Genomic DNA, 25,235 nt, shown 5'->3' with positions numbered 1-25,235 from the left:
TGAGAAATTATTTCGTATACACTATATTGCTGCGTACATAGATAATCGGAGCCATTCGTTTCTGTAGAAATGCCCAGATATATATGTATCTCGTAGTTGTACAAAATATATCTGTCATTAAATATCTGTTATGTTTCCATACTTCAGCGACTTCTTTTTCCTTTAGGGCTCGTTTGGTTCGCAGGAAGCATTTTCCTTCCTAGGAACATGATTCCTGGAAAACAAATTCTCCTAGGAAGAGAATGCCTAGGAAAGTACTTTTGGCATGTTTGGTTGACCATGGGAAAGTGACAAATTTCCAAGGTGCTTATGTTTGGTTGGCCATCCACTTTCCTAGGAAAGTTATATATAATTCCTATTATGCCCTTAATAAAAATTAGGTTTTTAATGCCTCTTTAATGCTTCTTTAATGCTAAAGGGACTTTTTGGAAAAAAGTAAAAATGGAGTGATTCCCGCCTCATGGGAAAGTAACTTTCCCATGTTTCTCATGGGAAAGACTTTCCCATGAAATGTGGGAATCACATTCCCATGGGAATACAACTTTCCCTTCTCTCTCCTTTGAAAACTCCAACCAAATAAGAGGCATATCATTACTTTTCCGTTGACCACACTTTCCCCCTTTCTTTTCCCGCGAACCAAACGAGCCCTTAGTATCAAATACTTTATTTTATTCTTTTGAATATTTTCATAACTTCATTTTTTTAAAATAATTAAAAAGTATTAAAGTACTTCATATTTTTCTGCATTGCACATAATTTTAAACTATACTTCCAGCAATGGTTTTTTTAAATTTTAATGATAAGTTTAGCCCTAACTAATTGTATACTTTTAGTAATACTTCGCTCAACTTTTAGCAATTGTTGTGATCATGACCTATTGTTCATGCTTAGCAGTCCTAAAAATCACAAATAATTACCAAACAATTAGGATCTTTTAGCAACAGTCCAAAAAGATGTTATTAATCATGAGATAATTAGTAACAATTTGGCAACCCTTCAAAAATCCCTACTCTTTATAGGCTGTCTAGCAACAATCTTAAGAGTTATCGCTTGTCTTCGGATAATTAGTTACGATATAGCCATGAATTTATTTATTTTTTGCCAATGCAATAAATTTAATTTTTTTGCTAATCATAAAACAAACCAACAACTATTATTAATTGTATAACAATTACTAATAATTAAATATGAGTTTTATAAATCACCACTAATTAAGACAATCGGTTACGACATGGTGACAGTTTATAACTAGTGTTACTAAACATAATTTTAGCAATGAATTTTATATTCCATTGCTAAAACCTTCTTATGCGATGAAGATTTGAGGCCACATGAGCTAGGCATAAGTGCTGCCATATCATGTCATGGCCCATCCAAAGGGCAGGGCTTTCATCTACGGGACCAAATGACCATGGATATGTTATGTTGTAAGACAGGATAGTTGAATTGTGGCTTGTTAGGCTTCTGGCCATGGTATATCCAAGGAAGTTTACTCTCTCTTGTTGCAGCCTCCAGTATACTTATCAGAAGCAGAAAGGTTGGAAAGTCTTATGGAAGATATCTAATGCATGCCTCTTGGGTTTGGACTTTTGTATGGAAAATGCTGTACTCTCTACTAGACAATGTTTGCATAGACTTGGTTTCCTTCCTGAAGACTTTTGTTCTTCATAACCTGACTCGACCTTAGAGAATCAGACGCCAATTTTTTGTTTGTGGATATGCTACAAAGGTTTGGCACGAAGCATCATCCATGTTAGGCCAAGCCATTCAATGAAGAAACGGATACAAAGATATCGACACCAATCGTTCAATTCATACATATCAGTTTGCTTCTTTGTTTGCTTCAATCTTGTGGAAGATTTGGAAGAGTACTAATAATGCTCTTGTTTTCCATGGCAGTATGGATCATGAGAAGAAATGTGCTTGCAAGAGCAAGAAGAATGGTGATGGAATATGCATCAAATGCTCCACCTGAAGAGGAGGACACGCCAAGTGAGTCAAATGGGAGGTCCCACCGGGAACTTAGGTTAAAACCAACTCTGGTGGCTCTTTTGATTCGATCCAGGGTAACCTTGGAGCGGGTTTTTTGATCAGAACATGGATTTTGTTTGCATTCAGGTGCTTGAAAGGGTGCCTTCTCATGATCCTCTTTCGGGGGAAGCAAAGGCAATTCAGGAGTTCATTCAGATAGCAGGACTTTTGATATACTAAAGTTGATCGTCGGAAGCGACTCTCTCACCCTAGTCTCATCTTGAAGTGGAGAAACAGCCTCTTGGAGGATCAAACCTTTGGTTTAGGATATACTTGATTCTTCTTACTGCTTTTGAAGACTTCAAAAGCCAAAACATGTACGGAGAGTCCAACTGCATGGCAAATTGCCTTGCAAACCATGGGCATATGCAGGTATACTTCTTCAAACGCCCAGAGGCCCGTTCGAGCCTCAAGCATTTCAATTAGGTCTGAGCCTGGATTTTGAGTCTAAAAAGTCGAGCTGGGTCTGAAATTTCAGCACGTTTATTAAATGGTCTGAAATTGTCTCCTCCTCTCATCTTGTCACCGGTCTGTCTTCTCCTCAATCTCACCACTGGGCCACCACCCTAGTTCACTTGATTACGGAAAGAGGGAGCTCTATCTCGCGTCTCCTTCTCTTCTTTCTATTCGGAATCATCCTGGACTCCCTGTCGTCTCCTTCTCTTCCTCCTATTCGGAATTATCCTGGACTCCCTGTCGTCTCCTTCTCTTCCTCCTATTCGGAATCATCCTGAACTCCCTGTCGTCTGCTTCTCTTCCTCCTATTCGTAATCATCCTCGGCTCCCTGCTATTAATTAACACATCCCAAAAAAGCCCAGCTAATTTTGGTCTTGAGGTTGAGCCTGGCCCGCCCGACAAGCATGCAGGTCTATTTGCAAGCAACCAATAAGGGTTATGATGCACAACTTTCTACTATGTAGCTTGTCTTTTGCATATGGATAACATGGTAATATTTTGGTATATCTAGTGATTATAGTAATCATTTTATATAAAAAAAAATTGTTGCTCGTCGAGGTTGTTTGATGATTTTTTTTATTTTTTAAGTTTTTCTAATAAAAGTGGCCCATAGGCTATGGACTATGCAACTAGAGCAAACTTTTCCCACTAATCCTCCAACTCTTGATAAAAACCACATTTGTTGATGCAACCATCAGAGACTTTACCAACTCTACTAATTACCACTTTTTTGCGAGTGTTATTTACTTATTTATATATTTTTTCGATCGAATGGTTTCATCAAACCCTTCTGACATGAATACAACAAGAAGCATCAAACCTTAGAATTTCTCAAAATTGGAATGGCACGGTCGATAAGATCTCATAGATGACATCATATGAGTAATCGGCTACATAGGATACAACCCAATCAGCTGTGTTATTCATCTTCTGATACATATGGCCCACCTCGGAAGCCCAAAAAAGAGGGAAACCTATTCATATTATAATTAAGTGGTCCAAATACTTGAAACTATACCATCCAAAATTCAGACAAGTCCCATTTCATGAAATGCTGGTTGCTATAACTTTTTATCATTAAAGAGAAGGTTAAGAAGGTGAAGAAAACACATATTGGAACAACGGAACACCGGAACACCCAGAGATCCAGCTAGAAGGAATTTAAAAAAAGGGGTGCTTTTGAATATCTTACGCCGGGACAAACTAGGCTATTTCACTGGGGACTGGACTGAATCCTCATTATCAAAAAATGGAATCAAACAGAATTTTGAACAAATAATCCTGGATCTCTATGATCTCCTACATCACCACAACGCTAAGGAGGTAAAAATCACCAGGTCTCATCCTGGGTTTTCAGTGAAATTTAATCAAGGAGATTTCATTTGCTTTTCTGCTTCAGGCTTGTTAACCAATGAAGTTAGCATGGACCAAGATGACAGTAGCTACAGCAGGGATCTAAAGGGCGACTCCATTTTCACTCCCTTGGCATGCATGGTCCGAGGATCCCACTTACCTTGACAAGATTGCTATGACAAATGCCTCTTCACACAACTCGACATACGTGTCGACGTAGGTTGCTTTCCTGGCAAGAGCTATTTGAGAACGTCATGGCAGTTTGTATAGCAGAAAGGATGGTTTCAGCATGATTATCTTTAACTTGTGGGACGTAGTTGGCCTTTCCTGAAGATAAAATTTCAATTAAACATTACCGAGCTTAGCTAAGTTTCAGTCCACTTGAATAACCCAGCATCACCATTTACCCAAAAACAACTAGACGGTAGTACCAAAAATTTGGTGATTGTGCGTGGTGAGCATGAAGCACCAGCAGGGTGGTGAAAGGCAAACCATCCAGCAGCACCTCCTCTACCACAAAACATATAGCTTTTGGTCTTTTTCCATGACGTTTGATCAAGTCTCTGTGTTTCGGTTGTTGTTTTCTTTCTGTTTTCTTGTTTGCATTCTAATTTCCTCCTCTCTTTTTTTTGCTGAAACAGATGATTCATATTGGACACATCCAAAGAGATCAAGAAATAATACATCTCGGAACGCATTAGGCGGCTCTTTTTTTTCCACCCACAGGGTATATATCTCAAAAGTGATTGGGCTCATACGAGGCCATCCAGTCTGCGGCCCAATTACATGCTTGGCGTAGAACGCCACACCACCACTAATCATAGCTCGAATATCTCGAAGCATGAGGTGATGTCCACGCTCACCGCCGATGAAGTTTCTTTCGCTTTCAACTTCACCCAAAAGAGAGAGACAAGAAACTCTCATGAATTAAGTAGCAACTATTACTTTCTTTTTTTTTCTCCCTTATCATCAAGCAGCTTTACACACTAATAACCATCATGGTCTCCCGGTTGGCAACTGCCCAAAATGTACGACTTTCTCAAGTCACAGAGCCGGACTACCCATTGATTGGTAACACCGCATTACACCAGGAATGCACAGAGTTTTGGATCAACCCGAAAATCAAACCGATGCGATCTTCATGGATTGGTTTGGTTTTGAGTTCTAGATCAATTACGATTACATATTCTCAAAACCTGAGTGGATCGGACTGGGTTTGGATTCAAGGGCCGGATAACTTGACCCCGCCCAATCCATACACACTAACTGTTGGATTGGAATTTGTGACAATAGAGAGAGCTTCCGCCGTTATTATTTAGCATTTACCGTCCTTTCTATTTTGGATGAATAGTTTTTACTAATCTAGATATTTGAATTTAGTGTCATCTATAATTCTCTTCTATCCATTTATCTATTAGAAAATAAATTTTTGGTTAAGCTGAAGGGCATGAAATTTATCTTTATTTATTAGTTTGTAAATTGCATTATGCATAGCCTATATCTTTATATTTTTTGTTGATTTTTATAAATGTATTACTGGTCAATTTTATTTTTCATTATTTTTGTTCTTGTCGAGACTTGAGATATTACATATTTCTTGAATAAAATTAGTTATTTACTTATATTTTATATAAAGGCATAATCTAATCACCCACCCACCCAATTTTGATCAGGCTGGGCTGGATTCCAATATTGATTGGTTCATCTCCAGTTTTAAGAATAAAATATAAATAGAGGACAAATCATCATGGATTTATATGATCGGAACTATAAAAATTCTCAATTCTGTGATTTCAGCACTTCGAACTTCCACTAGAAAATCCAATAACTAATTCTGTAAAATCTAACTCTTGGTGTCAGAAATTAATTTAAAATCAGAAAATTTCATGACTTCGTTGCCTGTCCAAATGCACTCGCGGGAAATCATCTACCAGCAACAGAGCCAGAAATCAAGACAACCCATTACGAGCCCAGGATACATTTGACAACATCACAACATCCAGCCAGATTTTCCAAATAAATAAATAAACTAATGAAGTCTACCAACACAGGAAACCCATAGCCATTGCTGGTAATACAGGAGACACCTGCTTGCTCCGTAAAGCACATAAACCAGAACAAACATATTCTATCCATAAAATCAAACAAGACCTGCCATCATTAATACAGACGAATTATTAATCACAGCAACGGGTAACCGAGTAACCAAGTACTCATGCACCATGTCTTTAACTAATTAAAAAAATGCTATATAAATATGAGAATATGTTTTGATGTATTGAAACAAAAAGAAATGTTGAAAAAAATTTTAAAAAAAAAAGAAGAAGAGAGAGAAGGAGTTTTCAAGGAAGTGCAGATAATGTCACCAATTCCAGCCCTCAACTCCCAAAATGACAAAAGTATCCTCCCCAAAAATGGAGTTTCACAGCAAAAAAGAAAATCTCAAGACAATAGTTTAACAGCCCAGTGACCATGCATGGCAATGAGATATCCCACTCAGTAAGCAGCACTCTACCAAGCATAAGTGCCGCCTCATACTGGTAATTCTTCCTACCTGTCTTTCTTTTCTTTTCTTTTTTCCCCTCTTTCACTCTCTTTTCTTTTCATTTTCATTTTTCTTATCTTTTTTTTCTAAGCTGAGAATTGGACACTTCCATCTATGGGCAAAGCAAAATATCTTACCTAGCAAATAAACCTTTGCCCCTCCCGCAGACGGCCTCCCTCACATAAAACCTTGCCCTGGAGAAAATGGATTTCTACAATGTGTCATTCCTGACTAAACTTCTTCCTGACTTGGAATAATCTGAATTTATGTGTCCAGTGACTTTTCCATCTTCACTAAGACTGCCCGCCACCTGCAACTGGTTATTCAAACTCCCGGATGCTGATCTGCTAAGAATTACCTCAGTATGAGTTGAGCCCCCCATGCTATTGTGGTTAGATACTCCCTCAAGTCCAACAGTTTCCAACCGAGCCACCAGAGTATCATAGTCCGACGTTGCAGGAGACTGCATACCAGAAACAGTTCCAAAATGATTGGGAGATGGGGGCAGCACCCAATTCATCCAATCATTACGCTTCCTTATTTTCTCACCCTGCATCAAGGTATGTGTAAGAGAGAAAGAGGGATAAATGGAAGTGAAATGTGGGGAGGAAAAGATAAGGTCCTGCAAGAGAAGTTTAGTTAATTTGTAAAGAAACAAAAGAAACAAGGCCCACTCATTAGATGCAGGATAATGACATGTTTAACATGGACGCTAGCCATCCTTCATGGTCCACCACTCTACTTACTCTTCTCTTTAGACAGTAGCACATCAACAGACTATAAGAAATAATTTGCATTTAACAAATTAATCTCTTTTTATATTATATTATATTTTGAGTGGAAAACAACTATTAGATCCTAATTAAACTTTGATAAAATATTTATATAAAAATATACCTGCACTTCCACAACATCTGACAGCCGTACAGTATCCAAAATATACTGTTTGCTATTTGTTAATTGCTTGACCTGCACAAATTTGCACAAATATACATCACATAGAAATGACAGATGTACCAACTTTACATAACAAAGATAACAAAATTGAAGCAGAGAAGTGTTTGTACCAATGAAAAAGAAATCAAACCCTAGTAGTATAACACAAAACCTAATTAGACAATTGCATGGTTCAGTAACCATCTTAAACAGAATGCCTCTATCGGGGAACACTTAAATGAATTCTGTCATTACTTGTATCTATCCTCCGCTCCATCAAAGTGAAAATATTAATAACTTAAGCTTAGACTCATCAAGTTTACAAATGTCTCACAGATCTGCAATATATGTTATACCTATCATATTACTTCATATGGCAACACAACTGCCGTAGGAAAACATGTGGCCTAGCAACTTCCAGACCAGACAGCTTTGTAGGTACAGTCCCTATTATATGTAAATAAAACCAAAAAGACTAACTTATGGATGTCCAGCTGGTGCCAGGAAAAGTTTGTGACAAATAGATAGATTGAATTGAAAGATCACACTAAAATAAAAATAAAGCTCTTAATTGGGTTAATTATTAGTTTGAACAAGTTCGTTCAAAAAAATAAAGCTCCAATGGCAAAAGATGCTTTCCAAATTAGTAAGTTCAAAAAAATATCGGACAAATTTGAGATCTTCCAGGACATTAATGCATGCACAAACAGACTTGCAGAAGCCTTCAATAAGACCTTGTGCAAATTGCTGAAGAAGATAGTGACCAGAAACAAAAGAGATTGGTAGACCAACCAAGTCAAAGGAAGAAGGTTTGTCTGTTGTAGATCTCTCAGCGAAATTTATTTAGGAAGTTCTACCTTTTGTTGTATTCTAATACATATTATCCTTACTTTTTTTTAATGCTCATGAGATCATTTAGGCCAAAATGTTTACCCTTGAGGCAGTTTCAAAATAATCCCAACCAAAATGGAGATTGTAAGAAAACCATGAACCTACAGATGATGACATCTAAAATCAGAAGTACCATTGGTCTAACCTGTGATTAAGATTTGAGACTTTCAAATGATAAAAGAGCACCCACAGGTGACTATAAAATTGGCTGCTATAGAAACATTTTGGGAGATTAGTAGGCAACAACCTTTGTACAGACAACATTGGTTGGTTTACTGATAAAATATATAAAGATAGAACAAAAGTTCTACACAGATATCAAAACGATCAAAATTCCTCATTCAATCTGACTGGCACCTAGAAATTTCACCATGATACATATCCAACCACAGCTTTTAAGATTACAGATACCATTTCAGCTATAAGCTAAAAAATTAAAAATGATATTATGGCAGTACAAATCTTGCAAATACAATGTCAACTTCATCAGACTTGTACAGTAAAAATAAATGTACCACCAATTATTAAAAATAAATAAATATGCAGAAAAAGTTGAAAAGCTCTCCTTGGGTACAACTCAGCATAAATCTGTGATCTTATCTATAAATGGGTACAATGAAATGAGAATATCTTCACAAGAATGCAGTTTTGAGCAATTAATTATCAGTTAGTATTCTACTAATGTTAATTCTGTTAACATTGTAGAATACCCGATTCAGTGATTGCAAAATGATAACTAAGATACAATGATAGAAGAAACAACTTAATACTGGCATGGAAAAACTGCACCATGTAGTGTTGACAATCACAGAAAGAAAATGCAAACAGTTTCACAACTTGCAAGACTTTTTGAATGATGTTTATAGAAGCACAGCAAAATGGAATTACACTTTAGCACATGTAATATACAGGATTGTTCCAGATAAAAAGAATAAGATAAGGTTATGGGTGACTAAAGATGCAAGGAACTTAACTACAAGCATGCCTAAAGACATGAATAATAGGAATACCATGACATGTAGCCGTGAAAAACACTGGAGCAAAATTATCATTCTTTGTTGCAAACAAGCTTGGTACCTTGGAGTTACCTATTACTATTAATATGCCAATGGACAAAGTATTGTTCATAGTACTATCATGCTACAATAATTGTGAAAACCTGTATTTTTTTTTTGTTGGGTGGGGGGGCGTAGTTATGGGTTTTCAAGATAAAGCAGAGTTAGGGTTTAGTAATTACAGTCTAATGAAGACAAGTGGTGATATTGAATAGGTTTTAGTCAATTTCCTTCATACTGAGCATTGTAGCTTTTCTATCTTCTCTATTTGGATTTCTTTCTATCATTTATTATTCTCTCTAATAAACCTTTTTTCCCAACTCTTCTGCTGAATTTCTTGTTTTGAAAGGCAAATCATTAGATAGAAATTAATTTCAGCATTTAAGTTGTCCTTGCCATCTGATCATATGTCAGACTGCATCAAAAATTGGTACCTGAGAATCAACAACTCTTAACATGGAAATCATAAATCCAATTTGTACACCATGAAAACCAAGACAGACCACAGTAAGCACATCCAATGCTAGGAAGAATGTCCTGATCCCACTAATGATGCAATTGATGACCTCATAAGTGAGATAAAAATAAGAAACCCTGGAAAATTTTTGAATGAGAATAAGCATTTTAATACTACTACAGATACAAATAAATTGGCTTAATTACCAATTAAAACATTTAGCTTGTATCAATCGTTATTGGTTTAATACCAATAGTGGCAGTCGTTTCAGTATGTCAAAGATGTACATGTATCCAAAATTCAGAATGAGTTTATAGTATATTTCCCGCACATCTGCGATATTTCAGAAAATGTAAGCTGAAAGATATACCTATATGCTGCATTACATTCTGGGATATACAGCAATAATTAGAAGCAAATATAAAGCAGTTCAATGAATTATGGAATCTTGAAACAACTATAAATGCATACATGAGTTCTACTTGAATCCTCATCAAACATAGATGTTCAAGGTTCACGAAAACCCCCATAAAACTTAAGAATTGAGGATCGATCAGATTTGACCTCTCAATTCTTGGGAATGGCCCCCTGCTGATTCATGAAATCTGGAGCAACAATATGCTGATTTTCATATTATAAATCCATTGTGTGCTGATGATGAGATGCTTAGGCAGCAAAAAAAGGTTTCAAGGCTTATGGGCAGCAACATAGGGAACAAGAAAGGAGATGGCAGCAAGCTAAAAAATTTCGAAATATGAGATGCAACTACTTATCCAATCCATGGTGATTCTCTCCAGAAGCAACAGATTATTCAGGTTCACGTGACAATTTTTCAAGGGCTATCAAGAAGTAAAATTGGGTACTGGAATTTTTTGGCAAGATAAATTCATAGCTCTTATCAGATCGGATAGAAAGATATGTAGGATCTTTTTTGATTGGCATCAGCTTTCCAAAGCAGAAATTTAGTTTGCTTCTGCGAAGTTGAACCATTTATGTGTGGTGGATATGGCAGCATGGGCATGATCCAACAGTTGGGATATGAAATATAAAAGGAGATGAAAATGCTGAAAAGGAGGTACCAGCCAAAGGATTATGAACAAAACTAGTTAAAAGTCATGGGTTGCAACAATGCGAAGATTACGAAAAAATATATGAGGAAAAAAAATGTACGAGTCAGCTTACGAGTCATACAAGTCAGCTTGAACACCCTTTCTTAGTGCTGATTCTGGCACCTTATGAATAGCGGTACAGGTGATGGGTGGCCCTTACAATGACCAATGAATATAGTAGCCCAGAGAACATAGGTCCGAGGTGATAGATCTAAGGACAAACAAATGCGAGTTCCATTGTCCCCTCATGCATGATCGCACATAAGCCCCATAGTCATTATCTACCTATCATACATGTATGCATAATGAGCAGTCTTCAAGTTCGATGAGTCAGAAGAACTAGTCAAGGGAGAGAGAGTCAATTAATCTCAGACAAGGATTGGAATCAATCAAAGCCATCTAAAGCAGGTGTTCGCTCCTCCAAATCATGTTTCTAAGCAAGGTTTTGATTTGCTCTATCAGTTTCTTCTTACTCATGCATGTTCTCCTTAAGATCTAACCTATTCATGCTCCTTATTTAAATACACAATGTTGCATTCCTGATTCATCTCCTATACTTGGTATTAAGGTACGCTATACTATACCGAACCAACACAATAACAGGATGGCACCAGCATGGGGTCTGATATCAAAACAACGTATCTTGCTTGGCATGTACACTCGCGCGCGCGCGCACATATATATCCATATATCACTCTAATATCAAGAGATTAGCTATGCAGGAAAGCTTGAAAAGAAATCCAGTCTCATAAACAGACATATATACTAAAATCTACAAAAAGCAAGCATCTAATAATAATACAGCATTACTACTGAAGTCAAAAGAAACTAATGCATGTACATATGATAGAGCAGAAGAGAAAGTGTCCCAAGATAACTAACTCTGTTGAAACCAGCAATCAAGGATATAGGAACCCAGCCCTGCTCGTCCATGTTCTGTCGCAAGTAAATATCCTTGCACAAATTTTCAGTACTGCATGGAAAAAGAAAAATGAAAAAGAAATAGTAGCTTAACAAATCCTTCCTTAGTTGCTAGAAAGATTACATATACGGACTGGAGTCTCACCTGAAGTAGTAGTTTATCTGTTTCAGCAACATAGCACGCTGAGGCTCTATCGCTGGGAAAAACATTGCAGGGGGTGCTGCTGGATGAGCAACAAAAGGCAAACCCCTGAGAGTCTCAGGAGGTGGGGGTGCCGCCGTGACATAATACATAGGAGGAATATCTAACAAGGAGACCACCACCGCATGGATAACAAGTGAATATCAACACCACGTGGGAGGATATACCATGAAGCAACCGTAGAGAATGCATAAAACTCACCAGAATAGCCCATAGGATTCACAAAAGGTCGGACTTGAGGAGGCGGGCCAATGAACGGCGGTGGTGCTACCGGCGGAGGCGGTCTTGGGTACGGTCGAACACCCCGCTGCTGGTGCTGCTGCACGTTGGCATCCCTGCTGCTAAAACCCCGATGACTCCACTCATAGTTCCCACGCTCCTGATCCCGTCGGCTCCCAAAACTGCCATGGTGGGACGCACCACCGCCACCCCTCCGGTTGCCACCGTAACCCCGGTGGTGATCATTTCTGCCATGTTGCTGAGGTGCAAAACCACTGCCTCCGGTGCCATGCTCCCAGTTGCTGTTGCTGCTGTTTCTGTTGGGGAGGTCTCTGGGAGATGGTTCTGGGGTAGTCTGTTTGGCTGGGGTGATCTGAGTCCCCACGGCCGAAGCCGGTGGCAGCGATTGCAATGCCGGTATACCATTGGCCGGCGTAGCGCTGCTACTGCCGCCGCCGCTGCCACGCTTGTTGGGTTTCTGGCGGGCAGGAGGAACCACAAGGTCTGGGGTTGAATCCAGGTTTATATTGTTCGAATTCGGCTTCGGAGAAGGAGTTGATATCACAGGCCCCTAATTCCAAAAGATTATATATATACACAAACCAACATATGGAATTAAAAGAACAGCATGCATGGCTATCGATCTTTTTTCTTTTTTTTTTCCTTTGTGAAATAACATTGAAATTTGAAGAAAGCTTAAGATCTCACCGGGGGAGAAGAGATTGTTATATCAGAAGAGCCCTTCGACGTATCGGAGGACGACGATTTGGGGGAGGCCTTGGTGGACAGGGAGAGAGGGGGCCAGGACGCCCCCATGACGGGGCCGACCTCGATCCATCCGTTGGATGGCCTTTGCCAAGCAGGCTTCTTTCCTCGGGCGGCCGCGGCGGCGGAGGAGGACGCAGAGGCCGCAGCATTACCGTTGCTCCCGTGCTCGGAGGTATCCGATGGCAACGACGACTGCGGAGAGGTCCCGGACGACGAAGCCACGTTCTCGGGTGGCACCGGAGGGGAGCGATCGGATATCTCCAGAGAGAGGATCGGGGCGACCGGAGGCGGGGAAGAAGAGGGTGGCGGAGGGGCAGCGTCGGTGGCGGCGGACTCGGGATCGCCGCGGAGGGCGTGGGACCATGGGGAGGAGGGCCCGCGGGAGGGGCGGGCGGAGCGAGGGGAGTGAGAGGCGGAGGACGGATCGGCTCCGGAGGCCATGGGGCAGGCGGAGGCTAGGGTAAGGGTTCCGATCGGGGAGCTCCGGTGAGGGGGAAGCGAGGGGGGATTAGGGTTTTCGGGTGTTTTCTCTTAGCAATCCATAGTTTCCAAAGATATAATCGAGGGATCCGAAGATCCGATCGGGAGCGCCAGCGAGCGAGCGAGAGGGAGAGTCTCTCTCGTTCTCTCTCTCACTGCCTCCGTTGCGTCTGTCCCTCGCCCCCTTTTGTTTGCTCTTTTATTTCCTGGCCGGTTTGATGAGAAAAAAAACCTAATTAAGTGTTCTATTTTCGCTTTCTTTCCTGATTTTTCGAAGAATTTATATTTTCCCATACTAAAAAATATTAAATGATATTTCTGCACTTGGCGTTGCGTTGGTTATTGATTGGATATCAATTTTTTCATCATGTAAATAATATTTCATCTAGCCATGGAACTAAATTTACATATCGATAATTAAAAAAACAAATAATTGCCTCAAGGCAACCAAAAAAGAAAAAGAATAGAATAATTATAGCTTTATTGTTTTGAAAATTGCAGGGACTCTCAGAGTGCAAATGCTGAGAAGAAAAAAAAGTTGCCATTCAGTGGACTAAAATTCTATGGGCATAGCTCTGGTTTTGCCGAAAATAAAAGAAAAATTGTAAGTTGTTCGAGTAACCCTATGCATATTTACTAATGGAGCTAATCAACAACATTCATGGTCATCAGCAAGACAATTTTAAAATTATCATTATCATCATCATTATCATTCTATGATATGAGACAACCACGAAGCACAACTACGACTTGAGCAATTTTTGAGTAATGGTATGTAGATTTTTATAAATAGTTATCGAAAAACACTAATTTATAAATAGTTATAACAAGCTTAATTGACAAATGTGAAGTTTTATCTTAATGGCCAAATTTAAAGCTCATCTAATAATGAATCGATTCTCCGAAGTTCCTTTATATTCTTGATATAAGTGTGGACAAAGATGGAAGGTGATAGAGTTTGATAGAGAAACTATTATGAGCTAAAATTAGCAAACATTGAATCAAGATATCAAAGATAACTTCAATTGCATCACTTGCATTTATTAGATAGCATTTCCTCTGTATATTCAAGCTCAATAGCCCCTCTCTGATATAATCATATTTAGCCCTTAATATGCAAGGTTGCTAATTTTTGCCCATACATGGACCTATCCTACTCGGCTAATAAAGGGTTACTTCTTGGAACTAATATTTTCCTCCATGATTTCTTATAGTTACTCTCATCTGGTGCATACATCATTTGATGGATATTGATTGATCATGTTTGTTATTTTCTTCTATTCATCATTCAACGATATCATAATAAAGAAAATAAAGGTTGAATATATATACAAATGGTAGAAGCTAGAAAGGTTGTAGCAAAAGAGAGTAACGGAACAAAACTTGTAAGCAATTCTATTGCATAATTGTATTAACTAAATCAGTCAACAAAAATTATAGCTATTTTGAGCAATCCGATCCTCCATTAATTGCAAGTACATTATTGATGTTTCATCAAACTTTAGAATATTGGTACTTATTGGACTGTGATATCTCCTCAATGCTAATATAATAGAATAAAGTTGAAATACCATGGGTTGATATGATATAGTTACAAGAATATAATAGTATCGATACTTTACGATATAATCCAATACAGACCAATACATGGCACTAAAATCCTTAAGCTTTATTTTTTCATCATCATTCATCCGGATATTCATCCATCAAACATATTTCCTTAACTCCAAGAAACTAATGGAATATATTTTCTTGACACAGTATCAAGCAAATTTCAATTGTGCAAGCATATCCGTTGTTGACTTCACAACCAAGATACTACCTGTGCTTAAAGCTCATGATATAATAGCAAACCTTGAAGGTTCTGCTTGTAATCGAAGTAATATATCCAAAAATGATAGAATTCGATAGAGGGAAGAGTAATTGACTTTGAGTTGTCAAGAAGTCGAACTAAAACATGAGGCATGCCCATCACATTTGTGAGAGGGTTCGAGTAAGGTCTTTTGTGCGAAAGAACTTCATCATTGTGTGACCATATGATTGGTGCTTTTTTTTTTTTCGAGGAATCGGCAAATAAAAAGTTCCAGAATGCACCAGACTAATTGGTGCATCTTCATTTGACAAAGTGGACCCTTGAGCGCCTCTTCTCTGCCACTAGCTCTTCCTCGTCAACGCTAGGCCTTCCCCCTCCTTCATCGTCACCGTTGCAAAGGACCGCAATAGAACTGGACCCCTCGAGCGCTTGTTCTCCGCCACCCACCCCCCACCGCGGCTTCAGCCTCCAGCTTCCAGCTCGTGTACGTCTATGCTAACCTCCTCTGTCAACGTCACTCTCGCCAACCCTAGATCACAGGAAGACCATGGTGAGAGTTGTGGGAAAGGCCTTAGCGCTTCCCAAATTACCTGCGACGAAGGATGAGCACGGGGGAGGGAGGGGGTGTTCCGGCCATATGGGTAAGGTCAGCGGGGTAGAAGGAAGCGTGAACCTCAAAGCACTCGAGGGATTTAGCGGTCATGCTTGTGCGGAAGTCAACTGTCGTCTCTCGCATGAAAGCCCTAAATCTCCTGCCTATGTGGAGAGCGACCCTCGAACAGTGCTTCTTCATTTTTGACACATCATTTTGGAGAAATTTTATGGAAGAATCTAGCGTCTCTCTCTTTCTTTCCTCGCCAACTTTTTTTTAATAATTTTATTGGCTACACTTTGGTATGAGCCGCCATTATATATATATATATAAGAAAGCCAAGACTCAAGGAAACAACGGAGAAACACAACTATACTTGTACTATTTGATCTCACCTGTTACACTGCAAGCTTCCGAAGGATGAGGGACACTATATATGTTTTGATACCACATAATTATGTTGGGATACATGAAGCAAGCTGACTTTGATTGGCACGCTTCCTTCTTTGGAGCATTTTTAGAGTTAGCGTTGGTATAAATTTGATGGAATGCAACATTATGTTTATGCATTGATGTACATACATATCAAGGATACTAATTAAAGCAACTCGATCATCTGAATTGTTACATTTTTGTAATTTTTAATCAATCATCAGCTCTATTTGATAGTTAATAGTAGAGAGACATTAATAAAATGATCCATTTTTGCAGCATAGGCCTTATATCTCTGGAGCACATGGTTCACAAGGCCGGCCCAAGTTTTAGGTGATGGAGGCAGTCCCCTAAGGCCTCGGCTAAAAGGAATGCCTCTGCGCTCTGGAAGACTGCCAGTGGGATCATCGAAGCAGAGTTGCCAAAGTTGGAACTCGGAATTTTCGTCCACTCTCCGCAGCCGATATGGGGATGGCCTATGAGGGATGAAGGAAAAGAGAATGGTGAAACAGAGTGGGAAGGGATTTTTTATAGATTTTTTAAAGGATGGAAGAAAAGAAATGGTGAAACAGAGTGGGTGAGGAACTTTTTTTAGGGACATTTTTTAACGCTTGATGAAAAGAGAATGGTGAAATAGAGTAGGGAAAGATTGTTTTAATGATAAAAGAAACAAGAACTATGAAATAGTGTGGGGACGGATTCTTTTTAGGGATGGAGGCAAGGGAATAGTGAAACAGAGCAGAAAGGGTTCTTTTTTGGGAATTTTTTTCTGGGAAGGAGATAGCAGAAACATGAAACAGGGCAATTAGTGCATGCAGGGTTGGGTGGGGAATGTCAAGAAGGGTATACTTGGGATTTTAGATTGATCAATTAGGAAAATCTTAGCCTTGTAGACTGGCAATCAAAAATCCAATCAACGGAGGCTTTCCATCATCGCGGAGTCCACAGAAAGGATTGGCAATTAACAATTAAATAGCTGTTTTTATTTTCTTGGGCCTCTGAGGCTTTCCATGAGAGAGAGAGTGGCATCCTCGATTGTTATTATTTATCACTAACATTTTACCATGCAGACATGCTTCCCTTTCATGCTTATTTTTAAAAAAATTGTCAGTAGCTTTTCATATTTAGGATCCCTATTAAAATTAACATTAGCTCCGCCACCACTTTTCGTCATTAAGTTCGGCACCGCTTGTCAGGACTTGAGTTCGTCATTGAGTCTGGCGCCGCTTTTGTTGACATTTCGGATTTTATAGTGATTGTCTTTAACTGTTTTGTTTGATAATATTATTTTTAAATTCAAATGTTTAATAGAAAATTTGAATGTAGGTATGAAAAAATCAAAAAACAAATATATAGAAAAACTCATTCAACCTTAAAAAGAAGTTCTAAATAGTTATATTGCCACAAATAAACTCATTGCATCTCAAAAAGTTAAACAAATTATTTTTAAATAATTTTTAAAAATATTTTACACTTATTAAAAAAATATTATTTTTTTTAAAAATGTCTCTTTTAGTGAGTTCGCCTTACGCCTCTAAATGTATTGGGCCGCCCTTCACATGATACCTATCATCTTTTTTATTAATGTGATAATATATTAATTGTATGCATATAGAGAGCTAAGTATTTGCTGCAAAAATGATTGCACGGAAACCCCATAAAATTTTTCTTACTTTTATAAAATATCATATTTGAACATGGGATGAGTGAGCTTGACTCAAACTGGTTGCCAACAAATCTTTCGCAACCAAGTTAACAAGATTGAATTGCTAACTGCCAGCTTATAATATGTTTTTTTTAGGACATAAAACTTTTATGAGCAAGTCAAAGATTGCTTGGATGGTCAAACTTTCAGAATATGCAGCGTCTTTTACTTCAAAGGATTATTCAATGAGTCGTGCCATGCGCCTCCCGTAAAATATATATAAAAGTTCCTCTTGCCAAGTGGTAAGGGGAGGATTTGTTGCCAAACATGGTGGCCAGTTGCTGTGTGAGTTGCCAACTCGATCATCGTGAGCTCTGTGGGCTTTTCAAATTGTTGTTTGTACCATTTTTCTCTCGCAGCGTTTTTACCAAATTAAGAGTTTAAATCCATTCAAATTTAATCACAAACACTATAATCGGCTTATAGTCAACTTTATTGGACGAATGTCTTTTAGTTTATATAGACTATGGATCAGATCCGATACTATATGTCCAATTCTCTCTATTTTTTTAGTAGAAAGAATAGGAGGGGAGGAGGAGGGGAAGAACCCCACCCGCATAGTAGCCTCCATTGGGCCTCCTTCCCATCAGAAAATGTTCAATGCGAGCCTCAAGTTTTCGCGTGCCTTCCCCAACTCGTGGAAAATCCTACTGGGCCATCAACGTGTGAGTACGTCACCTCAGTGCCACCTCAATACCGATGAAAGAAAAACATATCCATACAGAGCCATCCTGATGTGGGACATGTAGTCTTCCGATTTAATCGGCACCCGTGTATTTCAAACCCAGACAACTCAGTTCTTTCTGTGACAGTATGCTGGGCATAGAATTGGTTAATGGATAAGGTATATAGGTGGGTTCCATGATCCAAAAAGATGGATTTCGAGGATGCCTAGTTGGAGCCCAACCCAGAGTTATTTGTCGAGTTCCAACCCATTATTGGATGACGCCGGTGGCTTCTTGACCCGATGTAGCGAACGCTCTGTAAAGCCAGAACTCCACTCGCGTTCTTTCATCCCTTCCCTCGCTCACTTTTCTGCGAGATATCGAGAACCCATCTTCTCGTTCTATTTTTTGTAAGCTCGCCGCTGCTGTTCTGCTATCCATTTGTTTCTTGGGAGTAAAAAATAAGATGGTTGCTTGATAACTTTTCTTTGGGGATTACAATGGATTTATATACTCCATTTCTGTTTAATTCTGCTTAGTTTTATAGCCTATCATCATAAATTTGTCCTAGATATAGTGTCAACAATGCATGCCTTCCACATGTTTGTCAAAATGACTCGCTAATTCTAAACATTGCTAAGTAGCTTGGTGATATAATTTCTTGGTGATATTCATCTTTCTTGCGACAATATCCTCTTCTGCTATTATTTTCTGAAGTCAGTTTTGCATTTGAAGGTACTATTCTTCCTATAATCATGAAATGACAAGCTTCTTGTTCATTACAAATTATAATAAAGATATTAAAAGACAACGAATTTATTGTTAGTGATTGCTCTGATCTCTGTCATTGTTAAAGCATTCCAAAAACAAACAAAATGAGGGAAATCTATAGTTATGGACATGACTTTATGAAGCAGAATTTTCTACTTTCAGTTTAAACGATTAAGACTTTGCAGTAGTTTTTTATTTTAATAGTATTTATGGGATATTAGTAGTTGCCATTTGGCATTAACCTCTTGGCATGCATTTAGTTTATGAACAGAAATTTGGTGCATTTAGTTGAGAAGTACTAAGATTGTAACCCCACCCTCTCTATCTCTCTAATCTTTTCTCCTATGCTATTCCAAATAAAACGTGGCAAACGTTCAGCATGATGCAAATAGTATATCGGTATCAAACATGTGAAGAATTCAACATTTTGTATGTGGCACTTTTTATGAAGGCTCATAAATTTGACCCTGACTCTTCAAACCAACCTAATCTACGCTTGACCACCCTAATCTGACCTGCCATGTTTACAGGTCAACTATGGGTCACTCAAGCCACTGATCCTTTGGTCGTAAATCTTTTAAACAAACACATTCATATATCAATGAAATATGAAATTATCGAATTTAAAGTTGACACTTCCCCAATTTCTTCATCTTTGCCAATACTTCTGTTTACTCTCATTTCCTCTAAACCTGCTCTCTTCGTCTCTGCCCCCAACAACAATATTCTGCCTGTTCCTATTTCGCATCGCCTTGCGCAACCGATCAGCGCTATTGATAATGTCATGATCTTGTTGTCATTTGTTATCTCATTAGTTTGTTCTTGCTCCATCATCCTGCCGGTCACCCACACTTTGTTCTTTCATCAAACTCGTCACACACCATTGCCACTCATAATTACCAGCCTTTCTGTTGCTCCTCTTGCCAGGGTCAAGATTAGAGAAGTTTGAGCTGCTGGCAAGTTGGTCAGATTCGGTTCAGGTCAAGTGGGCCTTGGTAGGTGACCTATCTGATCCAAACCCAAACCCATCCTGGTCAATTACAAGAGCCACATTTACCTCCAATACTTAAAACTTTTAGTTGTTGACAAGTATGCAGGTCTCCAATGGTCAAAAAAAAAAAAAAGAAGAAGAAAATCCAGTTTCTTTTTAGACTTAAAATATTTTACCTCAAAAAATCCTGGATTAAATGAACTCTTCACATTTACATTTTGGCAGAATGTAAATAGTAAGTTGGTGCCAAGCATGAAAGGATATGAGAAGAAGTCTTCTCATCATACAACAAGAAGAAAACGAGGAACTCTTAGACAACTAAGGGATGAAGAAAATGAAAAGGGAATGAAGTAAAACAAATGAGCTGAATTTACAAATATGTGCGAACTAAACTTTCGCGGCGATTCTTTGCAAGGTTTGGACTAATACAAGGGAGCACTTGCTAGATGTGAACCATTAGTTCTAGTGATTATCCTATGACTTTATAACCTGTCTAATTTGTATCCCTATGTACGTACTACAATATTTCTTATCACAAGTATAATCATGCTCCTTTAATAATGTTACTATGCTGGCAGACGAGGTGAATGTAGTTGCCTTGAACACATCCCAAATAAATTTATGAACACACTATCTTTCATTGGCCATTGTTAACCCTTACCCAAATAACTGCTCCTTTATAGTCACTATCATGTTCTTCTATTTAATTTCATCCCTGGAATAATTTGTAAGCTTGATTTGAGAAAGTAAAAGATAGGGTTGTTTCGTGTTGTTTCTGTTTTCTGTGATGCCTTAATATCTTCTTGTGTGCTTCCCATAGGAAAGGTATCGGCACATAAATTTTCATTTCTCTTTGGGGAAGTTATATATAGGATTTAATTGCATAAGGTGATTTCTAGGCCAAAATGGTGGTAGTTCGTCCTTTGAAACTGGCTTCAGATCTGACTAGGCTAAGGATATTGGTAGTGGGGAGGCATTACTTTAGTTCCCACCCTTGGGATTCTTATGAGTTGGCTCACTCAGAGTCAGGGGACATGTATTAGTATGTGCAATTGTATGCATGAAGGCTACCATCCCTTTAAATAACAGTAAAGGAGGAAAAATTATTGTTGGTGTACTATTAGGCGATTGGTGGGAATATTCTTCAGTAGCCACTCCTGGCATTTCACCTTACTCAATAATATATCTGAAGTAACTTTGGTTCCTTCTGATAGAAATCTGATGATGCCGTATGGCCTGGCTTTTATTGCAACGCTTTTTTCGATGCCTTTGAGGATGGTGCTTACTATGGACGCGATTCTTAGGCGTTAGTTCCTAGTCTTTATTGCACTATATATCTAGCATCAATATTTGTTATATATTATTGATGAAAGACCTGAAGAACTTTATAAATACATATAGAAACCATTGGTAACCATAAGTCACTTAATAGAAGGCATCTTCTAGCTTCTCAATAGCAGCAGCATCATTTACTTTCTGCACCCTATTCCACAAACTTGTACCGAACTCTTGGTAAGATGACATGATACTCTTACAACTAGTCCACAATGGGAGGTAGTGCGAAGAGACCTGTCATATTTTGTCAATCTCTGTTGACTTATCTTTATTTATGTTCTTACAGCTGAAACTTGCTCAGCTCCCGATGACATCCTATTATGCTGCCCCAAGTAGACGACGCTGCATTATCACAGGTCACTTGCTATGTGGAAACAACCTGTTCATCTCAAAATCTTAGTGGTAAGCTTAGATGATTATACCTTCAAAAATGAAGAAAGAAAAAAGAAAAGAAAAAAAATCATGCTGCTTCCAATGTAAGTGGTTTTCATGCAGGGAGAGAGATCTTGGAAGGAATGAAAGCGATATAATTCCATGTTGGCCCTTGGACATGCAAACATATGCAGGTATGACCATTATCTCAGTCATTGTTTGAGGCCCTAAGCTTGGTAGGCCGGGCCTCAACCCATACTTAGTTCAGATTATATAGGTATGGTATGTTAATCTATGAGCATATCTAGCCATCTTGGGCATTTGCTTTGGGCTAAAAGTCTGATAAAATAGATAAACTACCATATGGAACTGGAAAAAAAATGAAAAACAGAGCATAAAATGAAAAAAAAAAATTAATTTTATAAAGATCGGAAAGAAGTTACAATGACCTATATGAAAATTCGATGTAGTAATTCTGCAAAGCTCAATAAGCATTTGAAATACCAGCCTTCCAAACAATTCGAAGGTTTCCTACTCTTAACAGACAAAGCCTTGAACAAAGTTTATTGAAAAAAGAATGCATGCTTTCTTTGGGCTTGGAGGCAATTCCTAGTGGAGAAATGCTACCCCCGACTCATAGACATTTGCTAGACATAATGTTTTGATGCATAATATCAATGCAGCAGGATGTCTTGACACGTGAATTTTGGTTAGAGCATGAAGGATAAAAATTCTAGTGGGCTAGCGAGACATCAATTCGACCGGTTGTTGGAATGCCCATATTAGTGCTAAAGATACAGGGAAACTGGTCCAAGAGTTCTCATTTCAGTTTTAGAATTTACATAGAATTGTCAAAGAAAAAATCTGAATAGAACTTGTCGAGCGATGGATTGTATCTAAGTTCACCACCTAGATTCATAGTCTTTACTGATGGGGTTTATGTTAGATTCATAACCTGCTAGATTCTTTCATGCCAGAGTGTTTGAACACTTGAGTTCATGTAGAGATGAATTATCTCCAGAACAACAGAGATACCTCAGTTGCCATCACAAACTAAAGCATATCAGAGAACAATTTGGCAAGGACTAGACAAGGTTTACATAATGATATATTTCCCCATGTAACCAGGAACATGATAACTAATTATTTGTTATTGTAACTAAATTTAACTTTTGTTACTTTCCCAATTCAGCTTTAGATTGGGTGTATTAGATTATTTGAATTTCATCAATATGAAATGAGTGTACTTACATGATGAATTCATTTAGCACAATCATTAAAAACTAATTTGCATCAGTTGCCAACCGCGGCACACAACTGATGATTCAACAGCCGATGACCGAATAGATGGTCATGATTTCAACTATAGGGCTGATCAAAACAGCAAATTGGGGTACATGGGCCTTTGAAAACCTGTCTCGATACCCGATGAGATGGATGGTAAATTGGTTATGATTTTAGTCTTTCTTTCTCAAATGCTATAACACCTTGATAAGATATTCGGATGAGTAACCCTAGAATCTAAGAAATAGTAACTGTTCCTGCTCTAATTCATTCAAATTCGAATATTGTTAGACTATTTTCGGCACATTAGCACGGCCATGGAAGCTCGCAACCTAATCACACTCGAAATAGCTTATGTAAAATGTACCTACCAAAAAAAAAAAAAAGCATCTAGCAATAATTTTTTCACATATGCGGCTACCTCAAGATGGAAAAAAAGAAGAAGAAATAAATGAGTGATAGCAATGCCATCAAACCTGCTTGTTTTAATTCCTATTTTATTAGTGCTTAATCCAATTTGATTAAAATAACATGGTGGTGGGACTGCTAATGGCTAGTGGCCAATGAGGGGATGGAAAGGCAGCCAACCGACCACACCCGCATTACCTTCTGGCTTCCAATGATTGAGGGGGCAGGCTTTTGCTTAACTATTCGATTAATCTAGTGAGGATATTCTCCTGAGTGGAAGCTGCCTGAAGGGCCTGGTGTCCCTGTCCCTGTCTTATATCCTAAGGAATATGGCAGTACAGGAGTCAGGAGATGACAGCAACCGACCAAGGTTGATGCCTGATTGACCAGGCCACCATGTGAGGATGGCCTGTTATCACTGTATCAGCCATTCCAACCTAATATGCCTCAAGCTTTGAAAACCCATCTCATTGATCTCTATCATAATGGATGAAAACCATTTGAAATTTTAATCTCCAAGGACCTTCCTTTAGATGTGAAAACCATTCCTTTTTCCAAGGGAATGTATCGAGATCTTCTGTGCTGCGTGTTTTGCATCGCATGAGGTTTTACAATGTACAGCTTCTCGCAGTCGCTATAACATCCGATTATGCAAATGAATGACTGTTTGGCATCGCATCGCACTGTGCTGTGTTTGGCAACTGTTTATCTCTATGATTGGATAACGTGGTAGCTATGGGGAGATGTATAGCTCTATATAGTACAAAATATGCACCACAGCAGGGTCGGTCCAATTCTTAGACGACTTAGGCGGTCGCTGAAGGTTTCGGCCTAAAGAAGGTCCATCGCTGGAAAAGCCTTAAAGATAAAATGAAAAGAAAAAAGACCTCCATATGAGTTTATCTTAGGTCGGCCCATTATAGGAAAGGCCTAACAAAACGGTCTTAGGCCTTCAAATACATTGAGCCGCTCATGACCACAGAGAATCCAAAATTTATCCGTATGTGTATTTCGATAGTGACATTATCACAATTAGTAGAATTATAAAGTAGTTGATCTTTACTTGGATAATGGTTAGCGGGGCAGCTGAAACTTAGTTTGCTAATTGACATCCCTCTTGCTAAATACCAATTTTGGGCCAAGATGTGACAAGGGATTTTTCTAATATTTCTTCAAACACAATGAATCATAAAAATAAAAAGATGCAATTAAAAAGGAATGCGCGTGATTGCCTTGACTTTCACTATTTCATTTAAATTCATCTTAGATTTAAAAAAGATTTAATTTAGCTTGTGTTAAATGCAATTAACTTATGATCAAGATAAATACCACTATAAATGGCCCATGCAATTAACTTAAGTGCAAGATAATTAACTTATAGTCGTTTCACTTTTAAGGAATATGTATTTTATATTGCTATGTTCCTGCATGAGTTGATGAGTT

The 25,235-nt window shown here is 38.4% G+C and overlaps 1 protein-coding gene and 1 long non-coding RNA gene across 2 annotated transcripts; one reads left to right on the top strand and one right to left on the bottom strand.

Annotated features, from left to right (window-relative positions):
* Positions 1-6,068: 6,068 nt before the first annotated feature.
* LOC103719590 (la-related protein 1C-like) lies at positions 6,069-13,636 on the bottom strand. Its single transcript, XM_039118109.2, has 6 exons — positions 12,885-13,636; positions 12,159-12,747; positions 11,901-12,060; positions 11,717-11,807; positions 7,284-7,355; positions 6,069-6,936 (listed from the first exon to the last, which is right to left on the bottom strand). The coding sequence occupies exons 1-6, from the start codon at positions 13,383-13,385 to the stop codon at positions 6,598-6,600; spliced, it is 1,752 nt and encodes a 583-aa protein (XP_038974037.2). The 5' UTR covers positions 13,386-13,636; the 3' UTR covers positions 6,069-6,597.
* Positions 13,637-18,830: 5,194 nt separating this feature from the next.
* LOC113463564 (uncharacterized) lies at positions 18,831-23,350 on the top strand. The gene is made up of 3 exons (XR_003387992.3): positions 18,831-19,041; positions 22,015-22,130; positions 22,224-23,350. It is a non-coding gene; the product is annotated as an uncharacterized LOC113463564 (long non-coding RNA).
* Positions 23,351-25,235: the final 1,885 nt, after the last annotated feature.

The sequence above is a fragment of the Phoenix dactylifera genome, chromosome 3 (assembly GCF_051530095.1).
Source record: "Phoenix dactylifera cultivar Ajwa chromosome 3, Ajwa_hap1_PhDact_Kaust_v1.1, whole genome shotgun sequence".
Lineage (NCBI taxonomy): Eukaryota > Viridiplantae > Streptophyta > Magnoliopsida > Arecales > Arecaceae > Phoenix > Phoenix dactylifera.
Note: the sequence above shows the minus strand (reverse complement) of the source record. Positions and strands in the feature narration are given on the sequence as shown.